This window comes from Arachis duranensis, chromosome 4 (genome assembly GCF_000817695.3).
Source record: "Arachis duranensis cultivar V14167 chromosome 4, aradu.V14167.gnm2.J7QH, whole genome shotgun sequence".
In the NCBI taxonomy this organism is placed as follows: Eukaryota; Viridiplantae; Streptophyta; class Magnoliopsida; order Fabales; family Fabaceae; genus Arachis; species Arachis duranensis.
In genome coordinates, this window is record NC_029775.3 from 120,449,481 (window position 1) to 120,471,531 (window position 22,051).

The 22,051-nt window shown below is 35.7% G+C and overlaps 4 protein-coding genes across 5 annotated transcripts; 1 reads left to right on the forward strand and 3 right to left on the reverse strand.

Annotated features, from left to right (window-relative positions):
- Positions 1-301: 301 nt before the first annotated feature.
- LOC107486963 (THO complex subunit 4A) lies at positions 302-2,076 on the forward strand (the record flags this gene model as incomplete). The annotated part of the gene is given in 3 exon segments (XM_016107547.3): positions 302-448; positions 1,037-1,293; positions 1,601-2,076. Coding segments are annotated over 3 exon segments (744 nt in total), but the record flags the coding sequence as incomplete, so codon positions are not given.
- Positions 2,077-2,935: 859 nt separating this feature from the next.
- On the reverse strand, positions 2,936-14,525 carry LOC107486954 (uncharacterized). Of its 2 annotated transcripts, XM_016107536.3 has the most exons (19): positions 14,032-14,525; positions 12,736-12,815; positions 11,843-11,893; positions 10,642-11,142; positions 10,249-10,505; positions 9,608-9,674; positions 9,088-9,267; positions 8,574-8,625; positions 8,200-8,481; positions 7,623-7,733; positions 6,783-6,974; positions 6,392-6,667; positions 5,609-6,226; positions 4,697-5,202; positions 4,536-4,596; positions 4,384-4,452; positions 3,705-4,054; positions 3,484-3,603; positions 2,936-3,260 (listed from the first exon to the last, which is right to left on the reverse strand). In XM_016107536.3, the coding sequence occupies exons 1-17, from the start codon at positions 14,200-14,202 to the stop codon at positions 3,968-3,970; spliced, it is 3,561 nt and encodes a 1,186-aa protein (XP_015963022.1). In that variant the 5' UTR covers positions 14,203-14,525; the 3' UTR covers positions 2,936-3,260; positions 3,484-3,603; positions 3,705-3,967. The 2 variants fall into 2 exon arrangements, with proteins under 2 accessions (XP_015963022.1, XP_015963021.1); XM_016107535.3 differs by having other exon boundaries at positions 3,484-4,054.
- A 1,810-nt stretch (positions 14,526-16,335) lies between these two features.
- LOC107486964 (enoyl-CoA delta isomerase 1, peroxisomal) lies at positions 16,336-17,356 on the reverse strand. Its single transcript, XM_016107548.3, has 2 exons — positions 16,516-17,356; positions 16,336-16,480 (listed from the first exon to the last, which is right to left on the reverse strand). Exon 1 carries the CDS (start codon positions 17,304-17,306, stop codon positions 16,560-16,562), a length of 747 nt encoding a protein of 248 aa, XP_015963034.1. The 5' UTR covers positions 17,307-17,356; the 3' UTR covers positions 16,336-16,480; positions 16,516-16,559.
- A 792-nt stretch (positions 17,357-18,148) lies between these two features.
- On the reverse strand, positions 18,149-21,178 carry LOC107486959 (ACT domain-containing protein ACR9). The gene is made up of 6 exons (XM_016107543.3): positions 20,840-21,178; positions 20,277-20,498; positions 20,075-20,180; positions 19,218-19,566; positions 18,737-19,021; positions 18,149-18,522 (listed from the first exon to the last, which is right to left on the reverse strand). The coding sequence occupies exons 1-6, from the start codon at positions 20,991-20,993 to the stop codon at positions 18,376-18,378; spliced, it is 1,263 nt and encodes a 420-aa protein (XP_015963029.1). The 5' UTR covers positions 20,994-21,178; the 3' UTR covers positions 18,149-18,375.
- Between the last annotated feature and the right edge of the window lie 873 nt (positions 21,179-22,051).

A 22,051-nucleotide genomic window follows, 5' to 3' on the forward strand; every position in this document is an offset into this window, starting at 1 on the left:
AAAATATGTTCCGTTTCCATTTTTCACGTTTTTCAACATTCAGGGTTTTGGTTGGTTGGAGAAGGCTAAATAAAAACGATACTTAACCCCAGAAGTTTCGACCTTGTTTTCATTTTGCTTCCCTCCATTATCGCGATTTCGCAGAAAAAAATTATAAAGAAAAAAAAAGGTTGCTGTCAGGGTATTTTTTTATTAGAAATAGAAAAATGTGAGTTCTGTACTAAACATGTTATAATATTTTAGGGTTTAGGGTTCTGTTGTTTTGATTTTTGATTGCGAGAATGTGAAGAATGATTTGCAGGTTGGAAGGCAAATGTTGCAAGGGAGTGTTGTTCCTGGTGTTGGACTGGTTATGGGTCACGGAGCTGGAGTTGGAGCTGAACCTGACACTGAAACCAAACTCTATATTTCTAACTTGGATTATGGTGTTTCCAACGAAGATATTAAGGTCTTAATGTCTTATTGTTATTCTCTCTTGAAATTTATCTCTTATTTTTTTTCCCCTTCTATTTTTGTTCACTTCGGATGGTTTATGATTTTTATTCTTGCTTTCCTTCCTGATTTGTTTTTGTTTAGTGCTGTGGGTATATACTATCAAAATAATCAGTGTTAAGTGAGGAATGTTTAGTTTTGATAATGCATGAGGGAATGAATGAATGATGATGATACGGTTGTATCATGTTGATTACTTGATTTTGCATACGTTTTTCAGGACTATACAATGAACTATAAAACGTTGACATGGTGACACACTTCTGAAATTATGATGACCTTGGAGTGTTGGACTTATGACAGTGCCATGACTTATTGATGAACTATGCAAGCAAAATGATCTGTGCTAATGTACCATGATGACAAGGACACATTCATAGACTGTGTTATATGATGAGGACCTTTAAAAGAAACTAGACAATGATACCTTTAGGGATTGGCATTTGGCTTTGACAACTCTGTAGGCTTTTTAAGATTCTATGGCCATCAGTTTTTATCAGTCAAATGATGTCAAGAAATGAGAGCTGTTGTGTGCCTTTTGCAGCTGCTGTTTGCAGAAGAGGGCGAGTTAAAGAGATACTCCATACATTATGACAAGAGTGGAAGATCAAAGGGGACAGCAGAAGTTGTCTTTGTGAGGAAGTCTGATGCTCTAGCAGCCATGAAGAAATACAACAACATGAAGCTTGATGGGAAACCATTGCAAATTGAGCTTGTTGGAACTACCGTCGTACCAGCTCCTGATGTTATACCTGTTGTTCAAAATAGCATATTGGGAAAACCAAGTAACTTCTTTGTATGGTATGAAAATCCGGTTCCTGGTATTGTTATCTTTTTCTCTTTCCCAAGTATAATTTCATCACCATCTAGCTTGAGCTGTAAAGCTCTGTAAAGCTAAGGTATGGCTTTGAAATAAATAATCTTAACTTATACTTCTCATATGAAATAGCAAGGTATGCTTCTCCGTAGAATTCTAGAATTTAAATGGGTTTTGGTTGAGATTTATCAATATCTGATTGTTTGGTGGCTTGGATAGAATCCCTTGCTCTGATATGAAACCATGGTCTCTTATTATCCATTACAAGTTTGGTGTTATTCCTTTTCACAGTGGACAAGGAACGGTCGACGATAGAAGTTTCCAGAATGGCATTTTAGGTGACTACCATCGAACAATCCAGAATGGCATTTTAGGCGACTACCATCGAAGGGGCCTTAGTGACAGGATTGGAGGGAAGATCCCTATTGGAAGGAGGGTGTCTTCTAGAGATCTTGATGATGATTTGGAGAGGTATAACCAACGTCCAAGAGGTGGTCCAAGAGGCAGAGGCCGCAGAGAAAGAGAAACAAGGGACCAAAATAATGGAAAGCTATCTCGTAAAGATCTTGATGACGACTTGGAGCGGTATCGCATGGAGGCTATGCAACTAAAAAAGAAAAATCCAAACTGATGTCTGTGTTTAATAGCTAGAATGACTAAACAGCTCTGGTTCTAATTTCCAGTAATAGATATGCAATCTTACTTTTGCTAGTGTAAATAAATATATTAGACTGCTGTTTCTACACTTCGTTTCAAAACATTTAACAGATTAGTACCTCACTGGTTCAATACCCCTATAAAAGGGTACATACGTCCATAGCAGATATAATATGACTAAGTATTATTTTTGAGCTCAGTGGACAGAGAAAGGAGAAATGCTACCCATTGGCATTTTACGAGGGAAAAGATCTATGATCAAAATTGGCATTTGCATGTCAATTGATGGTCAAATGCCAGTAAAAGAAATGCAATTTAATTGCAAGTTTTGTCCTATGATGTGTTCCTCCATTCTTTTCCTTGTATGTTGCTTGATAAGGAATTAGATTTTGCACAATTGCAAAATCTTTACAAGGGTCTTTATAACCAATTGTAGTTGAAGTATACACCCAAAATTCAATTTAATGCATTTTTCAATAGAATAATAATTATAATAATAATTTCCATTTGGTCTTAAAAAACTACTGTACTTAAACATTTAGGAGTTAACAAATACCGTGGTATTACTTATTTGTACACTGTCGATCCATGATATAGGTGCCCTCAAATGAATTCAGGTATTTGTTTCTCTCGTCTCTTCTTTGGAAGAGCCTTCCGTAATTCTTATTAGGATAAATATAACAATAGCGGAGGGTATACTATGTCAAGTAATAATAGTTTACCATGATAAATTATGTTTAGTATGTTTACCATGAAAAATGCATAAGCGTTTACAATGTGGCCCTAAATTTTGGCCATTAAAGAACAAAATCCCATAAAGGATAAAAAGCTGTTAGAACACATACTGTCCTACATTCCCACCATAAAACCCTGTATAATCTACATAGCAAACTCTCAATACATGTTACACTTCTCGCAATAGGGGGTGGATCATAATGGGAAGAAAAAAAAAAAGTTTAAAATCACATATTTACAGAAAACAAGGAGAGCAACTTGGGAGGCTTCTAAAAGTAGACACCCCATGATGCCTCCCATCAGAGGTTTCCATTGGATATCTGTGATCATATTGACAAACTTAGTACAAAACTGAGGAATTTTTTCCTTTTCCCATGAAAGTTCCTGTAATGCTAAGTTAAAAAAAGCAAGCACACAGGGTAGCCTTCATGAATGAAAAAAATAAAAAACTGAAGGCTTGGTGGGATCTAATTCCTGTACATATTACATGAGGAGCAATTCCATGAAGCTCTGCAAACTTTTATTTTCCCTAGGTATATTAATGCACACCAGCCAACAACTGCATGCACACAAAACAATCATATTAGAACGCATCACTAAAAGCTAATACATTTCCTCTTATGATTAAGTGAAAAAAAAAAGAGTTCAATCAATGATTTGGGAGGAGGGGTCAATGATCTTAAGCACCACACTGCTCTTTTTGGTGTACAAAGGGTAGATGTTCAATGTTCTAACTACTTCTGGATCATGTTCATAAGCCCTGCAAGAGGAGGGACACATACCTCTAAGCATGTCGAGTCAAGATCAGCAATATTTCGCAGATGAGTCCATCAGGAATGTTCAAATTATCCTGAACAGAACTCTAGATTTCATCTACCATCTGGCGACTCGTGCTCCATCAGCTGAACAAACTTCCATAAGTTTCTCAGTAGAAATACATGCAGAAGATAAAGGCGTGATGACAGATACAGCATTACAGCATGGCTCTCCAAAATCATGATACCTGAAGAGATCAACAGGCATTCATGGCACACAGCAAGTTTCCTGGTTCTGACAATTCCCTGAATAACCAATCAACTCACCAAACTCAACACGACTATTCTCTCTGGCCACAATTATACTTTCGTCAACCAAGTTGCATAATAATCACTATTTTGTTTCTGGAAGGAAGATTTTTCCCAAGAATAAATCGTGATGATTCCTTAAACCAGCATGGATCTCCTACTCCAAAAGATAAATTCCCCCAGGAAAGACATGCCATTAAGATCACAAGTCAACTCCAAGATCATTTGCCAATTGTAGTATGCCACGCATTTGAAGGTATGGATTCTCTAACAGTTTTTCATTGTTGCTCTGTACATTGCAAAAATATAGAACGTTAATATTGAATCACCATAACACTGAATTCTTAAGAAAACTTCAAAGAGAACACTTAGCAATTTAGCATAAAGAGAACTACTTCAATTTGAATGCCATGAAATGAATTGGGTATATTTGTTACACGCCTATGGAAACTACCATGGTACCACTTTTGGCATCATAAATGATAATCATGATGGTTACATACTTACATAGAGGGCCAGAATTTAAATATGAACCTATGAAGCTCATTTAACCACAAGACCAATATGCTAATCTCAGCTTCACTAATGATAGCAGAAGTAAATCACTAAAATGGGTACCTGTTGAGCTTTAACGACGAGATTCTGAAGCATGTGTTGATATTTCTCTGGCTTCTCGGTCATCATTCGCTGTAGCAATTGGGAAACAAACAAGATTATATTCAAGAACCTAAACACAATTTTGAACAAGAAAAATAAATTAAAATCCATGCCTTCAGAAGAAAAGCAGAAGAATAATATGCGACTCTTGAATCTGTGTCATCCAGGAGTTCCCTGTCAGATACAAGAAGATTTGAGCTTTGTATTTCAATGCGTAAAGGTTATAAATTAGAAAGCAAACCAATTAACGAGAGGCATAAAAGTTTAGGATCACCTAAAGAATTGTTCCAGACCAACTTCCTCAAAAGCAACAGGATCTGCTGTACATTTACCAATAAGTAGTAGTAGAAGTGTGGCTCGGATATCGGATGTTGCGCCAGGCAGGTTTCCTCTTCCTTTACTTCCAACAGCAACACCCAATGCAATGTCATCAGTAGCTGCTCCGGCCAATTGAATTAGTGGCCAATAGAGCAAGGCAGCAGGAACACGTGCGATTAACTGCATTGGGACAATGGCCCGTCCTTGGAGAAGTGCTGCCATTGATGCAGTCGCATGATCTAGGGGATAGTTATTAGGGTAACTGGATTTTTTATTAGCTTCTTCCTTATTTGCATCATCCCAGAGCAATGTATCTTGTTTCAGGACATTGTAATCACTGTCAAACCTTCTACTTGCACTTGTGAGACTTGGATTTCTACCATTTTGCACATCATCTCCAAAGGACAGAGCTGTAGCTGGAGGAACTCTTAAGCACAATTGAGAAAATAGTATATCACACATCTGTTAAGGAAATAAAATAGAGGGTTGAGCAAAATAGATATGATATGCCAAATACTCAAACGGAAGCCATAAACATCAACAGAAATTCCAAGGGGTCATCCAGATAGACAGCATTCAGAATACATCATCAATCAGAAAATAAACTTAATCAGTGTGGGGAGTCATTTAATTTCTTATAAAATGCTTCTTCATCTGACGAACAAACAATTTTATTACATAACATACAAAGGCACCTTTCCAACAACATCCAATTTGAAGTATGGAATTCTTTTCCTTGAGAAGTTAAAGAACATGCAGATATAATTGTTTCTTCTTACAATGGTTACCACAAGTTCCATGATTTTAGTATATATTGTCAAGAGATTAAGAACAATAAGTTCAAAGCATTGAGTGAAGAAACAATTACTTTTAGAATATTCATTCGGTCTGTTTCATTTATCTGAAACACCAACTTCAAGGCACTGCTCATTGTGTCTATCATTGCATTGGCCTTCTCAAGATGCCAATCTTTTTTCCCACGGCCTTTTCTGTTTGACTGTTGCATTTCATGCTCATCTAACAAAAATTTGCATCTCATAAGAAGCCTTTCAAGAACATACAAAAAACCCCATCTAATATAGTTGTATTTCGACTTTAAAAGACCACACATCAGTAAAATGGGCAAAGGAACATCTGCCGTATTTAAAGAATCTGGGATTCCAGCTTGAGCAATTTTCTTCTGGAAGTATTGGATGCTTGACCATATATCTCCGTCTCTTTCTCCACTAATCTCAGCAATAAGAAGATCACCTAACCAGATATACCCATTTTGACGATAAGAAATTCTTTCAGAATGTAGGAGGGAATGTAAAGTGGACCATGAGTGCTTTGCCTTCAGACCACTTCCATTCCTTAGAGACACATTCTCCATATCTTCTAGAAACTTGTGAGATTTGGTTATCTGAATCATATGAGTGAACTCCTTATCTAAATGAGTGAATGAACTTATTATTGCATCAAATTTCTCTGCTACAATTTCCAATAGCTGCAAATATTAGACAGGAACAGAGAGAAAAAGAAGATCAGTAATCATACAGCTCAAAGAAGATCTATTGCAAGCCATATATATGAAGAAATGCAGATAAGATCAAAGGAAAAATGTATAGCCCTAAAACATTAAAGTATATAGATAAGGAAAAACTGGAAGTACCGTATTTAGTCTTTCACTGTTGGGATATCTAGAAAGAGCAGATGCAATTGATCTTCTCAAAATCTCTCCAATGCCCTCTACCCCAAGTTTAACAGAAATATAAAATGCCTCAGGTGCATTTGTTTGAGCAAGCAGAGCAGCCAGAGGTTGGATCTCCTCATCACTGTATTCACTGACTCCTGAGGCTATGCACGATTCATTTATTTGATGCAAAATGTAATCAAAAAGCACTGCATACAGATTTTTCCTCTCTTCTCTTGAATTTGCAAGGGAATACTGAATCAATCATAGGAAGGCAGAAGAGAAAATCAGAAGTTCGAATCTATGTATCAGTCAAGGACATTTATTAGATTGAACTTCTCTCTACACTATCGTCAGAAGAATCAAATACCTCCAAAAAAATAAACTGAACTCCTCCAATCAGATCAAGTTGATCCACGAGGAACTTTGGCGTGCAGAGTTCAGGCTCAACAACTTCATCCGGAACTTCATAAAACATGTTGGTTAACATTGAAATAAGCTTACAGTGAACTAATTCTGCCCAAGAGTTCTCCCTGCTGGTTCTTATAAGCTCCTTCATAACCTAAATGTATATTGTGATGTGAGAAACTTTATTTTTTTATGGAAGGAAAAAAGTGAGCAATTAAATTAACCAGGCACATCATGCTTAAAGATACAAAGCATATTAATAATTGATAATGGAATGGTGATGAACACCTACTCAAATACCAAATATAAAAGAGAAGCAGGATTCCAAATGCCATTGAATAATCCATGCCTTAAATGATCAAACTATAGAGCTTAGACAAGAATATAGCACAATACATAAATGTCACTGTCAAGAATAATGTTGTGCCTTAATGCTTAAAACCACAGTTTTACATCTGTCCTTACCTTTTAATGGGAAAACTATCCATGAAACTAACTAGAGAACAGCATCAAGGAAAAATGAGGCTCTTGATATTTTCATGTCCTTCCATTATGTTTTATCTGGTTTAGTTTGTGGAACAGTATTAGTTATTACCCTTGTACTTATTTTTGTTTGCCTAATTACCTCTCATCCCTATGCTTTTGTTCTCTTAATAAGTCTTCATAAGTATCCCATCCCGTGACCCCCCAGGTCAAACTCCCATAAGAGCAAAGGAAAAAACTTACCCAGGAGAATACATTATTGAAATTGGAATTCCATGAAATATTGGAATACATAATGGGAAAGGAAGGCAATTCTCACCCTTATATCAAGTCCTTGCAAACGTTTTCTCCAAATCCTCCCTCTATCACAGACAAAATAGAGCAAACAGCTAAGTGCAGATGCCCAGACTGATTCCTCCTTTTCTTCAGTCTGTAGAAAGCAATTAATCAGCATAAAATTTGGTTATAAGAACAGCGTGATTAGATCACAATGTCAGAGATAAAGAAGTGATAGAAAGCATATTTAGTTTGCATACACCAAACAAATTCTATTATCACACCACAAATCCACCTATAATAGCTATCTGCCATTTCAAAACAAAATAAAGCAGCAAGTTCCCTAATCTCAATGTTGTCAAAGACTTCGCTTTTTTGCAGTTTTGTCCTGTATCCTAATTTTCAAAGCATTTAGATTTTGAAAACAATAAAAGCACCCTTCCTTGTTCGTCCTTCCATGGAACATCAATTAACATCGTATCATTTAAAACAGAAATCAGTATGTTAAGAAATGCCTAAAGTTAAAATTATTGAGACCAATCAGATGTTCCAAACAAAAAAATAAGCCAAGAAACAAAGCAATAATCTTGTCCAACAAGTTTCTTCTGACCCAATAATACCTGAACAAGAAGAAGTAGTATCTCATACAGAATATTTAAAATCCATGATTCAAAATTATTAATTGCAGATTCTGCATCCGATTTGCTCTTGGAATTTGCTTTTCTGCTTCCTTCGGTCGTAAGTTGAGTGTCACTGTCATAATAGGATTCTTGAGAATATTCTTCAATTGTGGAAACATCGTCAGCAATCATTGGTTCTAAAAGATGAGCATGAACTCCAAGGTTTAGAATTAAATCAAAAGCACGAACCCTGCAGGCTGGCTTAGATGAACTAAGCATCTCCTGAACAACATATATTTGGAATCTAGGTTAGAGACAACAAAATAACTGTAAATAATGTCATAACTGGAAAACTGTAGTTTTTGATGCATCACCTGAAGCATAGAAAGAGTGAGAGGAGCAGCAGTACGTGAATCTAAAACATACCTACAAGACATAAATTATGTGGCCATCATAAATAACCAACTCTCAGAATAGCACAAGAACCATATGTAAAATAATTGAATATTAAATCACGCAGATGAACAGAAAATTAATGCACATAAAAGTGTAGCAATCAACTAGTTATAGATTCCTTAAATTGGTGCAAACAAGAAGTTCAAGCTAATTCACAGAATATAGTCTTAACTTGGTTTGGAATTTTTAACTCCACTATTTCTGCCAAGATAATCATTAATTGCATATCATTTTTCTTTGAGGTTCAATTTCAGTTCCTCCTCTTTCCAGAACTTTGAGAATTAATTGAACATGTCCTATTATTAGAGTTGTGATATGAGCAAAACACACACGACTTAAGTTTAATCTTAGGATTGAAGGAAGGATTCGAGAAAATAGACAGTAACAAAAGAATGAATGAAACATGAAAGACAATAAATGACTAAAACATACATGTCAATCACTAGTTTAATAAGGACGCTAACAGCCACATCCATTGATGGTTTCCCACTTTGATTGGTTAGTCTACTTGACACTGTCATGACATTGGTAGTTGGGGAAGATGACTCGGAGCACACAGCAGCAATAACATCACGAACCTCAGCAGGGTTCAACCGTAAAGGTTGTTGCTCACTGTTCAGCATGACGAACATTTCATCAGATTTAGAAAAAAAGATGGTGAATAAAGCAACAATGAGAAACCCTATGTACCACGATCATCATCACACATGGGTCATCGGACCTCCTCACACAAACTCATTACAAATCATATAACAGTTTGCTCGAATTGAGTGACAACCAAAATTCCAAATTTAAATTGCAAGGAGATAGATTATCAGAAGTTGTCCTCTGGGAAATACAACTTAAATTAAAACCTAGGTTGTGGCACCCATTTTCAGATGCAGCAAATACATATTCACATATTTGATAACAGATTCTTTAGAAGAATTTATCTTGTCACTATGATACATACCTGTAATGTCGATACTGAAAAAGCTGTCGAGCTCGTGGACGGAAGGAAATCACGGGAGAATCCTCCCTGTGGAAACAGCAAAGCTCAGAATAACTAACAGATTAAATTATGAAAAGCATTCAGCATGCCAAAGTAACGAAAAATAAACAGACTACCCCCCTCCCCCTTTCTCGTGTGTAAAAAGAAAAATAAAACATTCATCCCGAAGGACTAAGAAGGAATATTAATCTGCAGAGATGCAATGCAATTGTTTATCACATAATTAAAGCTCTCAAACCAATGGTTATATGAAGATTTTATGTATGACTGAAAACAAATAGTCTTACAAAGTCTTGAGGCTGATCCAGGACTTACTCTAGGTATTACCAAAGTTTGTTGTCCCCATTTAAAGTTTAGTACAACTTAGTCAACTACATATCTTTTTTTCTTTTATTTCCTGCTACCTAATTAATACTTATTATATTATTTCATTTTGGCCGACTTCTTTCAACAGTGCATTAGTATTCAGGCCTCAGGGCACAAAAGTGAGGCACAATATAACTACTGGATCTAAAACTTAATCTACCTTCACTCAGGGATCACTATTTAGATGATGGAAAGTCAAGCTTCTCATAACAATAACAGGCTCAAATTTCTGTAAGAAATTTCACGAGAGCCCTGTTTTGTGCGTTTAGAAGCTGTTATTACTCTCAGGTGGGGACGAGCAGAAGCAGAATCAGTAATTGGTGTTACTGGTGAAGACTCCAATAGTTGATCCAGGTATGGCATATCATCAGTTCCAAAAAATTTCCATGGTTGCCCATTCATCTTGGATTCAAGATCTCCTACTAGAAGAGATGCTGCACCTACTTCTAAGAAATTATGTGCCCTCATGTCTTGAGAATTCACAGCACGATCGCTACACCAAAACATGTCATATAACAAAGTCAATTTCTGCAGCACTAGATGGGAAAAGTAACAGCAAAAAGCTGAAACATATACTCTGGCTACCATCGGGATTCTTAAACCAACAACAAGCATAAAAGATTATTTACTTGTCAGCCCCTGTTGATGACGACGGTGGTTCATCAAGCCAACGCCATTGCAGGACATCATGGGCAATGAACACAAATTCATCTCTTTCATCTTCGATCTTTGATAACTTCGAAACAGATAGGGTATTTGAATCTTTCTCTGATGTTTCCGGAACACTTGTTGCTGGACTTAGTTGAGACTTGAAGGATTTGCTCAGCAACGATGACAATGTCGGCAGTGATTGTCCAGATGTAGAAGGTGGTCCAGCAAAAGAAGCCGGTTGAAAAAGACGTTTTGGAATATGTTGAGCCACTAGGGATCGCACATAACTCAGTGACTTTATGAGTGCCTCCGAAGCAATAGTGCATACAGGCAAAGGATATGTATTTGTAGATGTTGGTGCACCAGATGGTCGATTCAAAGATCGGGACCCCAGTTGATTTGGTGGAATATCACATTCAGCAATTATGGTTGAACAAAAACGGTCTATCTGAAGCAATGTCTCCTCACTTGGTTTGTATCTGCATTAATCACCAAGTGAGGAACACTTAATAGCTAATTAGAGCGAACAAAATACAGTTTATTGTCATGTATGGAGTCAATTAAGGAAAGGTGGCAGTTTCTTGTGCCTAGTATAATGTGAAAGTAAATTAGAAAAACACAATAAACAAATTAGCCCCCCAGCCTCCCCCCACGGTTTGAACACACACACACACACACAAAAGAAAAAAGAAAAAATACATAGCTGTAAATGTAAGAGAGAACCAGAACTGATCTGAAAGATATTACAGTGCTAAATTTCAAGAACACAGGGCCAACTTATTACAACAATTATCGTTATTTAATTGACTAGATAGCCTACGAGTGCAACCTCATGTAACATTGGTAAAGCAAAACAAACAAAAAACAAAAACAAAAAATTCCAAGTACCAACACATTAATACATAGAATAGCATCTCAAAGTAAGCGGAAAGTTTAGTTAATATCAATCACATGCAAACAAAAGATATATCAATAGTTTTCAGCATAGTTGAGAAGATACTGCCAACACTCTGATCTATTTGAAGGAAAGCATATGAAATGAATTACCATTTTCAGTGAAATAAGTGAACACCATATTAATATGCAACTATATGGATATTCAAAGGCAACTAGATCTGTAATGTTCCATGGATGCAAAACAGTGGAAACATGGAATATCAACTTATAAAAGCACCATACCTTAGGAGATACCGCTTCAGAAGCGCCACACACCTTGAGACTACTGCTGGACTGGCCACAATAGTGTCAATGTTAGAAGCAGCATAGTGAAATTTGAAATGTTTTTCATAATAGCAATACTGAAAAAGAAACAGTACCGAAGAACACAAAACAATGAGGGAAGTAAACTTAAAATGGAATAAGAAATACAAAATGAACAAAAGTTGTTTACTGGCTCCTGAACACTCCACTGAGGTCTCTGGTAGGCGATAAGCCTAAGTAGTGGCCAAAACAGCTCAGCTGGACCAACAACACTAACTACAATAGTTCTAAACTCTCTAAACTTTATATAAAAGGGACAGACCTGCTCAGCTCAGAGGAACTGAAGCTTCTTTAGATATTGAAGACATTAACAGATTTTATTACGGTATGAAGGAACAAGATGGATGAAGCAAAATCTGATTAAGGGCCAGACTAGAGTGACACCCCACCTCAGGAAAACATTGGATTATCTAGTTTCATTTTCACTTTTCAGTGCTTCCCTATATTTCAGTATTTCTCCATTCCTCCTAACAATGACATCAAATGGCATCAGTAACCAAAGTGATAATTCACACCATAAGTATCATTTCCTTGCCATTATCTGCCCAGCATCTATCTACATCTGATAAGTTAGATAAGACAATTCTCACAAGTACAACACCATCAACCTGAACAATTTACATACATTAGCTTCTTACCCAAGAAAAGGACACAACTCTCTGCTTCCAGTATACTATGTATTGGAAATGATAAGGACTTGGACAACATGCTTCATCCAACTAAATTAGCTCACTTACTGCAGCACATTGTCTAAAGTATGCTGCATAATAGCTTCAAAGCAATTGGTTTTACAAAATAGTTGAGCCAATTACCTGCGTTCCCTCTCTGCAATAGTGTGCTCCAAAATTGCACTGTAGGCCAAGTCTGTGGTTGCAGGGGATTTTAGATAGTCCTGCAATCATATTTTAAGCCATAAATTTTGTGAATTTACAACCTTGGCCACCATGCATAAAATGTAACAACATAGTGATTTGAAGCCAAATGGGTTTCCGTTCATGGTATACCATGGAGAAAGACAGGCATGCATGACACAAGAAGCTGTCTTTATTATAAGATGTGAAATTATGTTGCAGATAGTTAGAACTGCCAACGCGACACAAGTAAAGAAAGAATAATGAATTTAGCTTTCCAACGATGACAAAAGGAATCCAAGTAGAAGCAGTTAGTCTGATGCTTTCAGCTCATGTATGCAAATACTTAAAAGAGATTTACTTCTAATACAAAGAGTATTTATAGCCGTGATACAGTAAACGGTATATCAGTTATATGGTACACAATCCTCGGGTTTGAAACGAGACAAAACACGGAAGAAGACAATCGCATTAAAAGTTACACGATAAATATAAACTTTTCCAACAATGACTTCATACAATCCCCGCATCATGCGCTAAAAACAAAGACAACAACACTCATTTACTCAGAGGTACCTTTAAATCTTGTATCCATATCATTAATCACTAGCCATTTAAACTTGTTCTGATATCAGCACCAAATGTATACCAAAGAAGTAATTATTACAACCAAACATATACCATATCAAGAATCTCCCACAGATTCAACTCCAGAAAAAAATAAAAAGTAAAAACTAAAGAATCAAAGTAGCAGCTACTAAACCATCAGAGCTTGTCAAATCGGCCATACAAGTACAATGTCAAAACTGCCCCTTCCAAATTTCTGTCCTCAAAATTCTAACTTCCGTGAGCACACACAATAAGCTCTAAAGGCCACTTGATCCTACTTTCATTCCAAGTCGAAGGGACTGCTAAGAGTGCAATAACTTTCTAATTTTAACAAGAAGCATAGTCACATCTACATTAAGAAAAGAAGGCCAAAGGATAAAACTTTAAAAACAAAAAGTAACAGTAACTAGTAGGTGTATGTTTGGATTAAAATTCAGCTCATAATAAAAAGCTTGCGCACCCAGCTTTCAGAAACAAACAAGATAAGACTTCATTTATCTTCAACCATGAGAATTTCAATCATTCCCACTAAACAAAACATAAATCAAAGCACCACAATTTCCAAATTCAAAAGTCTCGATGGACCCAATACCAATTAAACATAAACAATTGTGAACAGATACAAAGATCCAATATTGAGGGACTCACACGGAGTGTTCTAGATGGTTCGTTGGCGGCGGAGGAGGTCGTGGCTGTCGACGAGGATAGGCAGTCGGCGACGGCGCGGCGGAGAGGCTCCGGCAGCTTCCTGATGGACGAAGATCTCAGCCGAGAAATGGAGCCAACCCCACTCAGCTGCGGGCTGAAGCTCGAAGCCATTTTCGTTTGGGAAATTTCGATTTTTTTTTCCTTCAAATCACCCAAAATAAATAGAAAAATAAATAAACTTTCAAATAAAAAGGAAGAAGAACAGTGTCAGCGAATCTCGAATTGGACGAAGGAAGTTGAAGAAGCGGTACACATTTGAAACAATCGAAGAATCCGAGATACGAGAGAAGAAGAGTGTGTCTTCCTTGTGTTTGTGATTTTGCTTCAGAGAGAGAGAGAGAGAGAGAGAGAGAGAGAGAGATTAAAGAGAAGAGTGAGTGTGTTTTGGTGTGTGAGATTTGTGAGAAAGAAAGGGGAAAAAATAAGAGAAAAAAAATTTAAAAAAAATGATGAATTTTCTTAATTTTCGCGAGTGTTGTATTAGCTGTACGTAGAGCCGTAGTTTTATGAACACTTATGAGCTGGCATGCGCTAAAACTTATTATTAATTAATAAATAATAAATCGTAATAATAGTAACATTAATAATAATAAAAACAAAGCTAATTAATTAGGGTTAACTTACCTTATGGGTGTGTCTTTCGCTTATATGCATGCATGCTTAATTTCTCGTTCTTTTTTTAGTATTGGATCATCGGTGAATACTAGTAAATCATAAACATTTCCAACTAGAAAATATAATGAAACAAATTAAGTAAGATAATTAATTGTTAATTTTTTTTCTAGTTGCCGCATATGTTTATCCTTTAGTGTTAATTTTATTAAATATATGATCGAATTAAATTTTATTTATTTACTTATGAGGAATAAATCTTCGGAAAATGGGGTTTCCTTGAATGGAATTTGTCAATGGGAGTCCGAATTATTTGGATATATGGTTTCTTTTTTTCTTCTCTTTATACACAGAAATGGTTAGTGTTTAATACATATTAATGGGTCAACAAATATCAACTATGTATGACAAATGCTGCTACCAAACATTTAGCAATACAATCATGTTTTGATGTCAAAAGAAAAAGAGCTTAGTTAGTTTTCTTGTTATTTTAATCTCTTCTTTGATTCCAATTACTAAAGGAACAAGGAAGATACCAAGGAGTCAAGGACTGAACAGAGTTCTCTTTATTTTCCATGATTGAAGACTTTTGCTTTTTAGGTCAGTCAATTGAAGGAATTTCAAGGTAAATGAATTTTCGTTGACTTTTCATTAACATGTTCACATTGATGGAAATGAGTTTAGTAATAGTAGGGACAATACTATAAGAAAATAAGAAAGGAATAGGAAGAATAAGAAGACATGGGTTATGGACAGGACAAAACAAATTCTGCTACGAAAACGTGTAAGTGCTTAACCATTGACTAATTGATGTAGAGACCAGATATTAACAAAATCTTACATGTTTTTTTTTTTTGGTGATATAAAGGGGCTAGAAGCCCAGAACAACAAAAAGATTTACACCCTGGACACAAAATCTTACAAGTTGGTTGTACCACAAAAACATTTTACAGCGCAGGAAACACAAAATTTATGTCCAATAATATATTAGCAAACTACAAATACAACACGTTTAGGCCCATTATATCTTTTCACTCGTCATATTATATTAGTTTGATTAGATGTTTATTTTCATATAATTTTAAAATAACAAACGGTTACACTAATTATTTTTAGTAATGTAACAATAAACTTTAATAAAATTATATATATATATAATATGATCAGATGTTTGTATAAACACATTCAATACAAATTAAACTCATTTCAAAAGGCATGAAATTTCATAGCCAATACTTACAAATTACAATTCTGAGTGTGATAATGTGAAAATCAATATTTATTCAATTTATTCAGATTCTCATGATTGAGTGCAAGGTGAAAATAACAAACTTTAAAGTTCACAATCGAACAATTAATTTTTTTTGTTGCTCACGGTATCTCTCGACTCGACAAGTTAAGGATTAATTCGTCACAGATCGGAGCTTCGTTTAAAGGTTTTTCTTTGGTCAACGAGTTGTTGCATGCATAAGGCAGGATTTAAATCCGTAACACTTGTTTAAGAAGATCAGTAAATTAACCACTAGACTAGTTCAAGTTGATTATCGAACAACTAATTTTTTTTATTTATTTATTTAGTAGTAGTTGTTGTTGTTGTAAATTTAACATAACGTGAAGTCACCAAAAAAAAAATTTAACATAACGTGAACACTTGCATTCACAATTCTACACAAACATTTACGCTTACAGACCGAATATAATGGACTTCCAAGTAAACCTAAATAGCTATAGTTTACAAACAAGCCCAACTATTACACAACCAATGGGCTATTCAAGCCTAAAAAATTTTAACAACCAATGGGCTATTCAAGCCCAAAAAAATTTATTGGCCCAAAACTAAGCCTAATAACAAACTTCTAGAGCCGCGACCCAGTTTTTATGTCGTTGTTTTCACTCGTGTCTTCAACGCACCGTATCAGATCACTTAGAAAGTTCTTCCTATTAGAAGCGTACACGTGTCCATCCCATCCTCTCTTCACTAACCCCTGCCCCAGCTCCACCGCCGCCTCCAACGTCTCGGCGGCGCTGCCGTGAGCTGATTCCACAACTCCCAACCTCACCGCATCCTTAGCCGTCAGCTTTGCCGCCTTCATAACCACCTCCCTCCTCGCCGCCGGCGACCCTACCTTAGCATTCACAATCGCCACGAACCACCGTGGAATCACGAGGTTTATGTCGAGCTCGCTCATGTAGAGAAATCCTCTGTCGCTTCGCATAAGAACGTAATCGTGGCTGAGCGCGAAGGTAAATCCCGCGGCGGAGGCGTGGCCGGTGACAGCGGCGATCGTCGGCATCGGGAGCGTGAGAAGGTCTTTTACAACGGATCGGAGCATGGTGTCAACGAGTATCATTCGGTCTCTTTGGGCCTGGGCTTGGGCCGGGATACGAGCCCAATCTAGATCGTAGCCATTGGAAAAGAATTTGCCGTGGGCGGTGGTGATGAGGGCGGAGGAGGTGGCGGAGCCGGCTGAAGTGGTGACCTCTTGGCGGATTCGGCTGAGGGCGGATTGGATGGCGGAGAGGAGGGTAGGGTTGAGGCGGTGCTGGTCGTCGCCGGTGAGTGTAAGGATGAAAATGTTGCCTCGTTTTTCTAAGGTGCACATTGTTTTTTTGGAAGCTACGTAACTACCTTACCCTTTAGCTTTGATCCTGTCAATATATATTGTTATGTTTCATTGTGTAAATTAATTTTAAATTTATGAAGAGTTTTATTTTGATTGCCTACATGATTTTATTTTAATTTTATTTACGAGTCTTGTTATAATAATAATAATTATACTCTTAAAATAAATTGAATATCAGCCGCCAGTGATTCATACGGCTGACTTTAGAATTTGGACACCACTTCCTTTAGCCTAGGTTAGATAATTAGTAATTTAGTATAGCAGTCCAAGAATTTAGATTGAACACTTTAATTTTATTAAATTTTTTTAAATCAAAATTTTAATATACGTATTAGATAAATATATTTCTAATAAATTTTATAAAATAATTCATCCAAAAAATACTAATAAACAAATTAATCTCATTCAAAATGATAAAAAGATAAATTTGTTGATGGAAATAATTTCTGAGTATTTCTAGAAAATATAAATTTGTTAGAAATCGACATATCTGATTAAAATTCTTTGAAATTAATTTGAATATTTACTACAAGATAGATGGCATTTGTATTTGGCAATTTGATCGACTCTCAAAATAAAATAGCAATCCGGGTTTTAAGAACAATTATAAAAAATTCCACCTCTATTAAGAACCCCAATAAAAAGGACTAAAAATGTAAGAAACAATGAGACACAGGAAAGCCCTTATACTTGTAAGACCCCAAGAATTGGCCCTTCTACTTTGAAGAGACGGAATTTCCAGCTCATTTAATCTCGGACCAACCATATTTTCGACCACATTCTATAATCAAGCCTCAATGAAATATTACTATATTAGAAGCTCAACAAAAAAAATAAATAAATAAATAACACCCCCAACACACACAATGTACAAAAAAATATTACCAAAACCAAATAAAAAATGAAACATATACAAATGCTAAAATCATATATAGTTGTTAAGCCTTCCTAAACCAAATTTAGAGGAGAAACCAAGTTTAAAGAAAGCCATTTAAATACACACACATAGTGCTCCTCATATGAAAAAGGAACAAACCCAAAACCAAATTTACCATCCCATCAATGTTCTTCTCACTTTGTCCACAATCTGGCTTCTTGCTTTGCTGCTCGTCAATGGAAAATCACGGCTTTCGTCTAACAAAAACCGGTAGACTTCCCACTGGCGTTCTTGTGTCGAATGTCTCACAATTTCAGCCTACAATAAGATTTTCCCGAAAGAGAAATACTTAAGAGAATGTTTGAATATAAGATATAATTTACAAAAGGATACTATGACATGTGATCCATGTAATCAATCCCATTAGGTAGGATAAGACTTTGTTGTTATGGTTTTACTTAGGAATTGCAACAAAACTTATTCAAAGGATTTCTAAAAATTTTCATGACAAGCTTTAGATTGAAAATCTCACCGAGAAAATCATTACTCCCAACGCTTTTAAAGTGAGCGTAACATCATAGAATACTCGCGGCCTTCCCTTTCCAGACAGCTCTACTGGATTTGCAACCAGTAGTTCTGTGTCTGGTCCACGGTTCACTATGATTACCCGCAATGGATGAAGCATCTCTTCTTTTAAGCAAGAACATAGAGTTTTCTGACTTTCAGGATCTATGATCTTTTTGCCATCTTTTTGCTGGACCAGTAAGTCAATGCTTCGGAAGCCTTTTGCGGTTGAAGAGAATCGACCATGAGCAACCTGATCCAAAAAGGAAGAACAAGTATAAATAATCAAATTTCAAACAAGACTTCATGTAACTAGACATCTGGTGGTAAATGGTAAGCGGAAAATGCATGCAAGTATGTTGAACCAAATTCATTCGAGTTATTTATATTTCCTTAGCATTATGGAATATTTGTTTTGAATCATTTAATGGTAACTCAAAAGAAGATACCTTAATATCAGAGTCCTTAGAAATCCTCATAATGTCATAACACAATCCCTTCTGATCAACACACTCTATCTGAAGCAAGGTATGAGCCGGGCTCAGTGAATTATCCACCATAACAGTCGGCTTCTTCAATGGTGCCATATCTTGGCTGAGAGGATGCAAAGAGCCCTTGTCTAATAGCTCCGAACTAAATAATTCTTCGGCAAATGCTGGAGGAAGAGAAGAGATCCCTTGAAGCTGTCCGTATTCAGGCCCGGCCAACTGAAGTTCAGTGGAGATACATCTGTCTCCTAGAGCATCCTTCAGAAACTCGCATACGTAATCTTGTCTCTTTTTTGTGTGAAGCAACTCCCTGATTTTTCACATAAGATACATAAATTACAACTTTTACCTACCAAACAAAAATGCAGCAGTGGACACAAGATGCACGAAAACTTTTATTATTTACGACAACCATTACAAGAATTGAATTAAAACATTAATTTATATATAGCACATGCAAAAACTACGACGGCAGAGCAATGAATCGGTGACGATCAACATGCATGTATGTAATTTGTGACATTGTAATTTTTCTTATCACAAAAGTCAAAGATAAATTAACAGCTCCTGTTGAAAACTTCTAAGCAAAATTCATAGTCATGAAGGGCAGAAAAAATTGCAGAAACTATTGAACAGATTTGAACTAATCCAAAGAACTTGAGAGCAAAAAATCACTAAAATCAAAATATGTTAAAGCTAGCCTAGGACTGAATCATCTTATGTTGTTTGTCAATTCCAAATAAAGTACTAAATCAAGATCTTCAATCATATGCAAGATATTCAAAATAAAATCTTATGAACATGAATCTTATACTCACATTCCATCATTGATAAAGAACATGTCCAAAGCCCTGCCATCTGGGGTTGGCATCACTTTGACTCTCTGAATAAGAAGTTCAAGGTTGCATAGGATTTCATTGATATCTGCAAGTAGCAAACAACAGTGTCAAAATATGTTTTTGCATGAGGAGCAAAAAAGACAGACCAAAAGCAGTGCTAACATCACTAGTTAATAGTTACCATGTAGTAATCCTTTCTGATCAATTAACCAAACCTTCAACAAGTAAATGGGCGGCGGCGAAGGACTAGTAGTAAGCTGTTGATTCAAGTGATAGGTCAACAAGCACGAAGGGCAAGCCGAAAGGAGCCTTGTCTTCAAGCTTCCCCAATCTACTGTGAGTGATGATGGATTTGGAACAACCCAAAACACTATGTAGCACCACCTTCCATCCGTTGAAATATCTACATCACCATCCAAATACAATTCACATGATGAAAAAAAGCTCCAAATAACCCAAAAGAATTAACCAATTCCAACGTTCCAAACACAGGAATATGCGGCTGCAGAGTCTCCCATTTTCATAACAAAACAGAAAGAAAAGCTTTTTCCAGCAAAAGCCGCCATTCGGAAAAATGGGTCATCATCAAAGATCAAAATTTTCAATTAAAACATGAAAAAATGTAAATTTAAATTAACCAAACATTAGCAAGCACGAACAAAAATCTGAAGAAAAAAAAAAACAAAATTGAGTCCAAAATGGATAAAATTCTGATTTTTTTTATAGGAAAAATTTCTTAGTTACCAGCTTTTTTGATACGGAGACCAAACTCAAGGGTGATTCTACAGAGATCACAACCGAGGCCAGCCTTGTCGGGGCAATTGACGGTGACGACGGTGGGGTCATTTTTGTCTTTTCCATGCTGGATTACAACGACGTCATCCCAAGGTATTCCCATGGCGGCTGAAGATATGAAGCCTCTCCTTTACGAGAGGGTTTCGAGAAGGTTCAGCGCTGCACCACCGTATGCAAGAGCATCGCCGGAGCTGACAATGGTGGCTCCAACGAATGATGTTTGTGTTGGTTGGTTGGTCAGAGAGAGAGAGAAAATATAGGACAGGACAACTATGAAATGCAACACACATTAATGAACGAATTTATCGGTGTTTTCTCTCTCTTCTGTTAAATATTTTTAGCCGACACTGTTCTGAGGATTCTTTTTTTTTTTAAATAAATATCATATTTGTATGTAATTTTTTGAAATATTTAGATTATAGTTTGTTATAAAAAAAATGTTAAATGAATAAATATTTCGTTTATAAATAAGATAAAAAAATATTTTTATTTATCTCATCGTTGAAAATAAAGCCAGAGGATGAGAGAGAATGAATTTGGATATTGGAAAAAAAATGGGTGTTTATAATATATTTTAGATTGATTGTTACATTCCAACGAGATATGAGAAAAAAATTGTAAACATTTTGTGTGGAAACCAATTACGTAAAATGCAATTTTAGTTTATCTTATGTTAAGTAAAATACTATTTATTATAGGAGATTGCGTCTTTATTATTACGATTATCTTAATACTTATAAATATCTTTTTATATTATATCATTCTAACAACTTGAATATACAAAAATCTTTTTTTTACTATTCTTTTATTTTTTCTAACGTGGTATTAGAATTATAGTATCTTTTTTTAGGAGAATATGTTATTTTTTTTCTATTGAAATTACCGTATTTTTTATATTTTTCTTTCGTGTCATTTTTTTTTGCCAATATTTTGATACTTTCTCACCTCACCAATTAGCTCATAAATTCACTATTTATTTATTCTCAAAAAAAATTATATTTTTTTTTATTACTTTCGAATAGTTTGTTGTCTTTTCGTATTTTATAACTTTTCAACAATTTTTCAGCATTTTACAATTTTTTTAATAGTTTTTCGATAGTTGGTAATCACAAGAGTATCAACCATCAAAAAATTATTGAAAAGATGACAAAATGCCAAAAA

Coding starts and splice junctions, on each gene's coding strand:
- LOC107486954 (XM_016107536.3), bottom strand. CDS start 14,202: ATGGCTTCGAGCTTCAGCCCGCAGCTGAGTGGGGTTGGCTCCATTTCT. Junction 11,894..12,735: donor ATTGCAGAGAGGGAACGCAG/GTAATTGGCTCA, acceptor TATTGTGGCCAG/TCCAGCAGTAGTCTCAAGGT. Junction 4,453..4,535: donor CTTCTGCTTTTCTTCTGAAG/GCATGGATTTTA, acceptor CAATTGCTACAG/CGAATGATGACCGAGAAGCC.
- LOC107486964 (XM_016107548.3), bottom strand. CDS start 17,306: ATGTGCACCTTAGAAAAACGAGGCAACATTTTCATCCTTACACTCACC.
- LOC107486959 (XM_016107543.3), bottom strand. CDS start 20,993: ATGGGAATACCTTGGGATGACGTCGTTGTAATCCAGCATGGAAAAGAC. Junction 20,499..20,839: donor TCTCCGTATCAAAAAAGCTG/GTAACTAAGAAA, acceptor ATGGTGATGTAG/ATATTTCAACGGATGGAAGG. Junction 19,022..19,217: donor CTAAGGACTCTGATATTAAG/GTATCTTCTTTT, acceptor TTTTTGGATCAG/GTTGCTCATGGTCGATTCTC.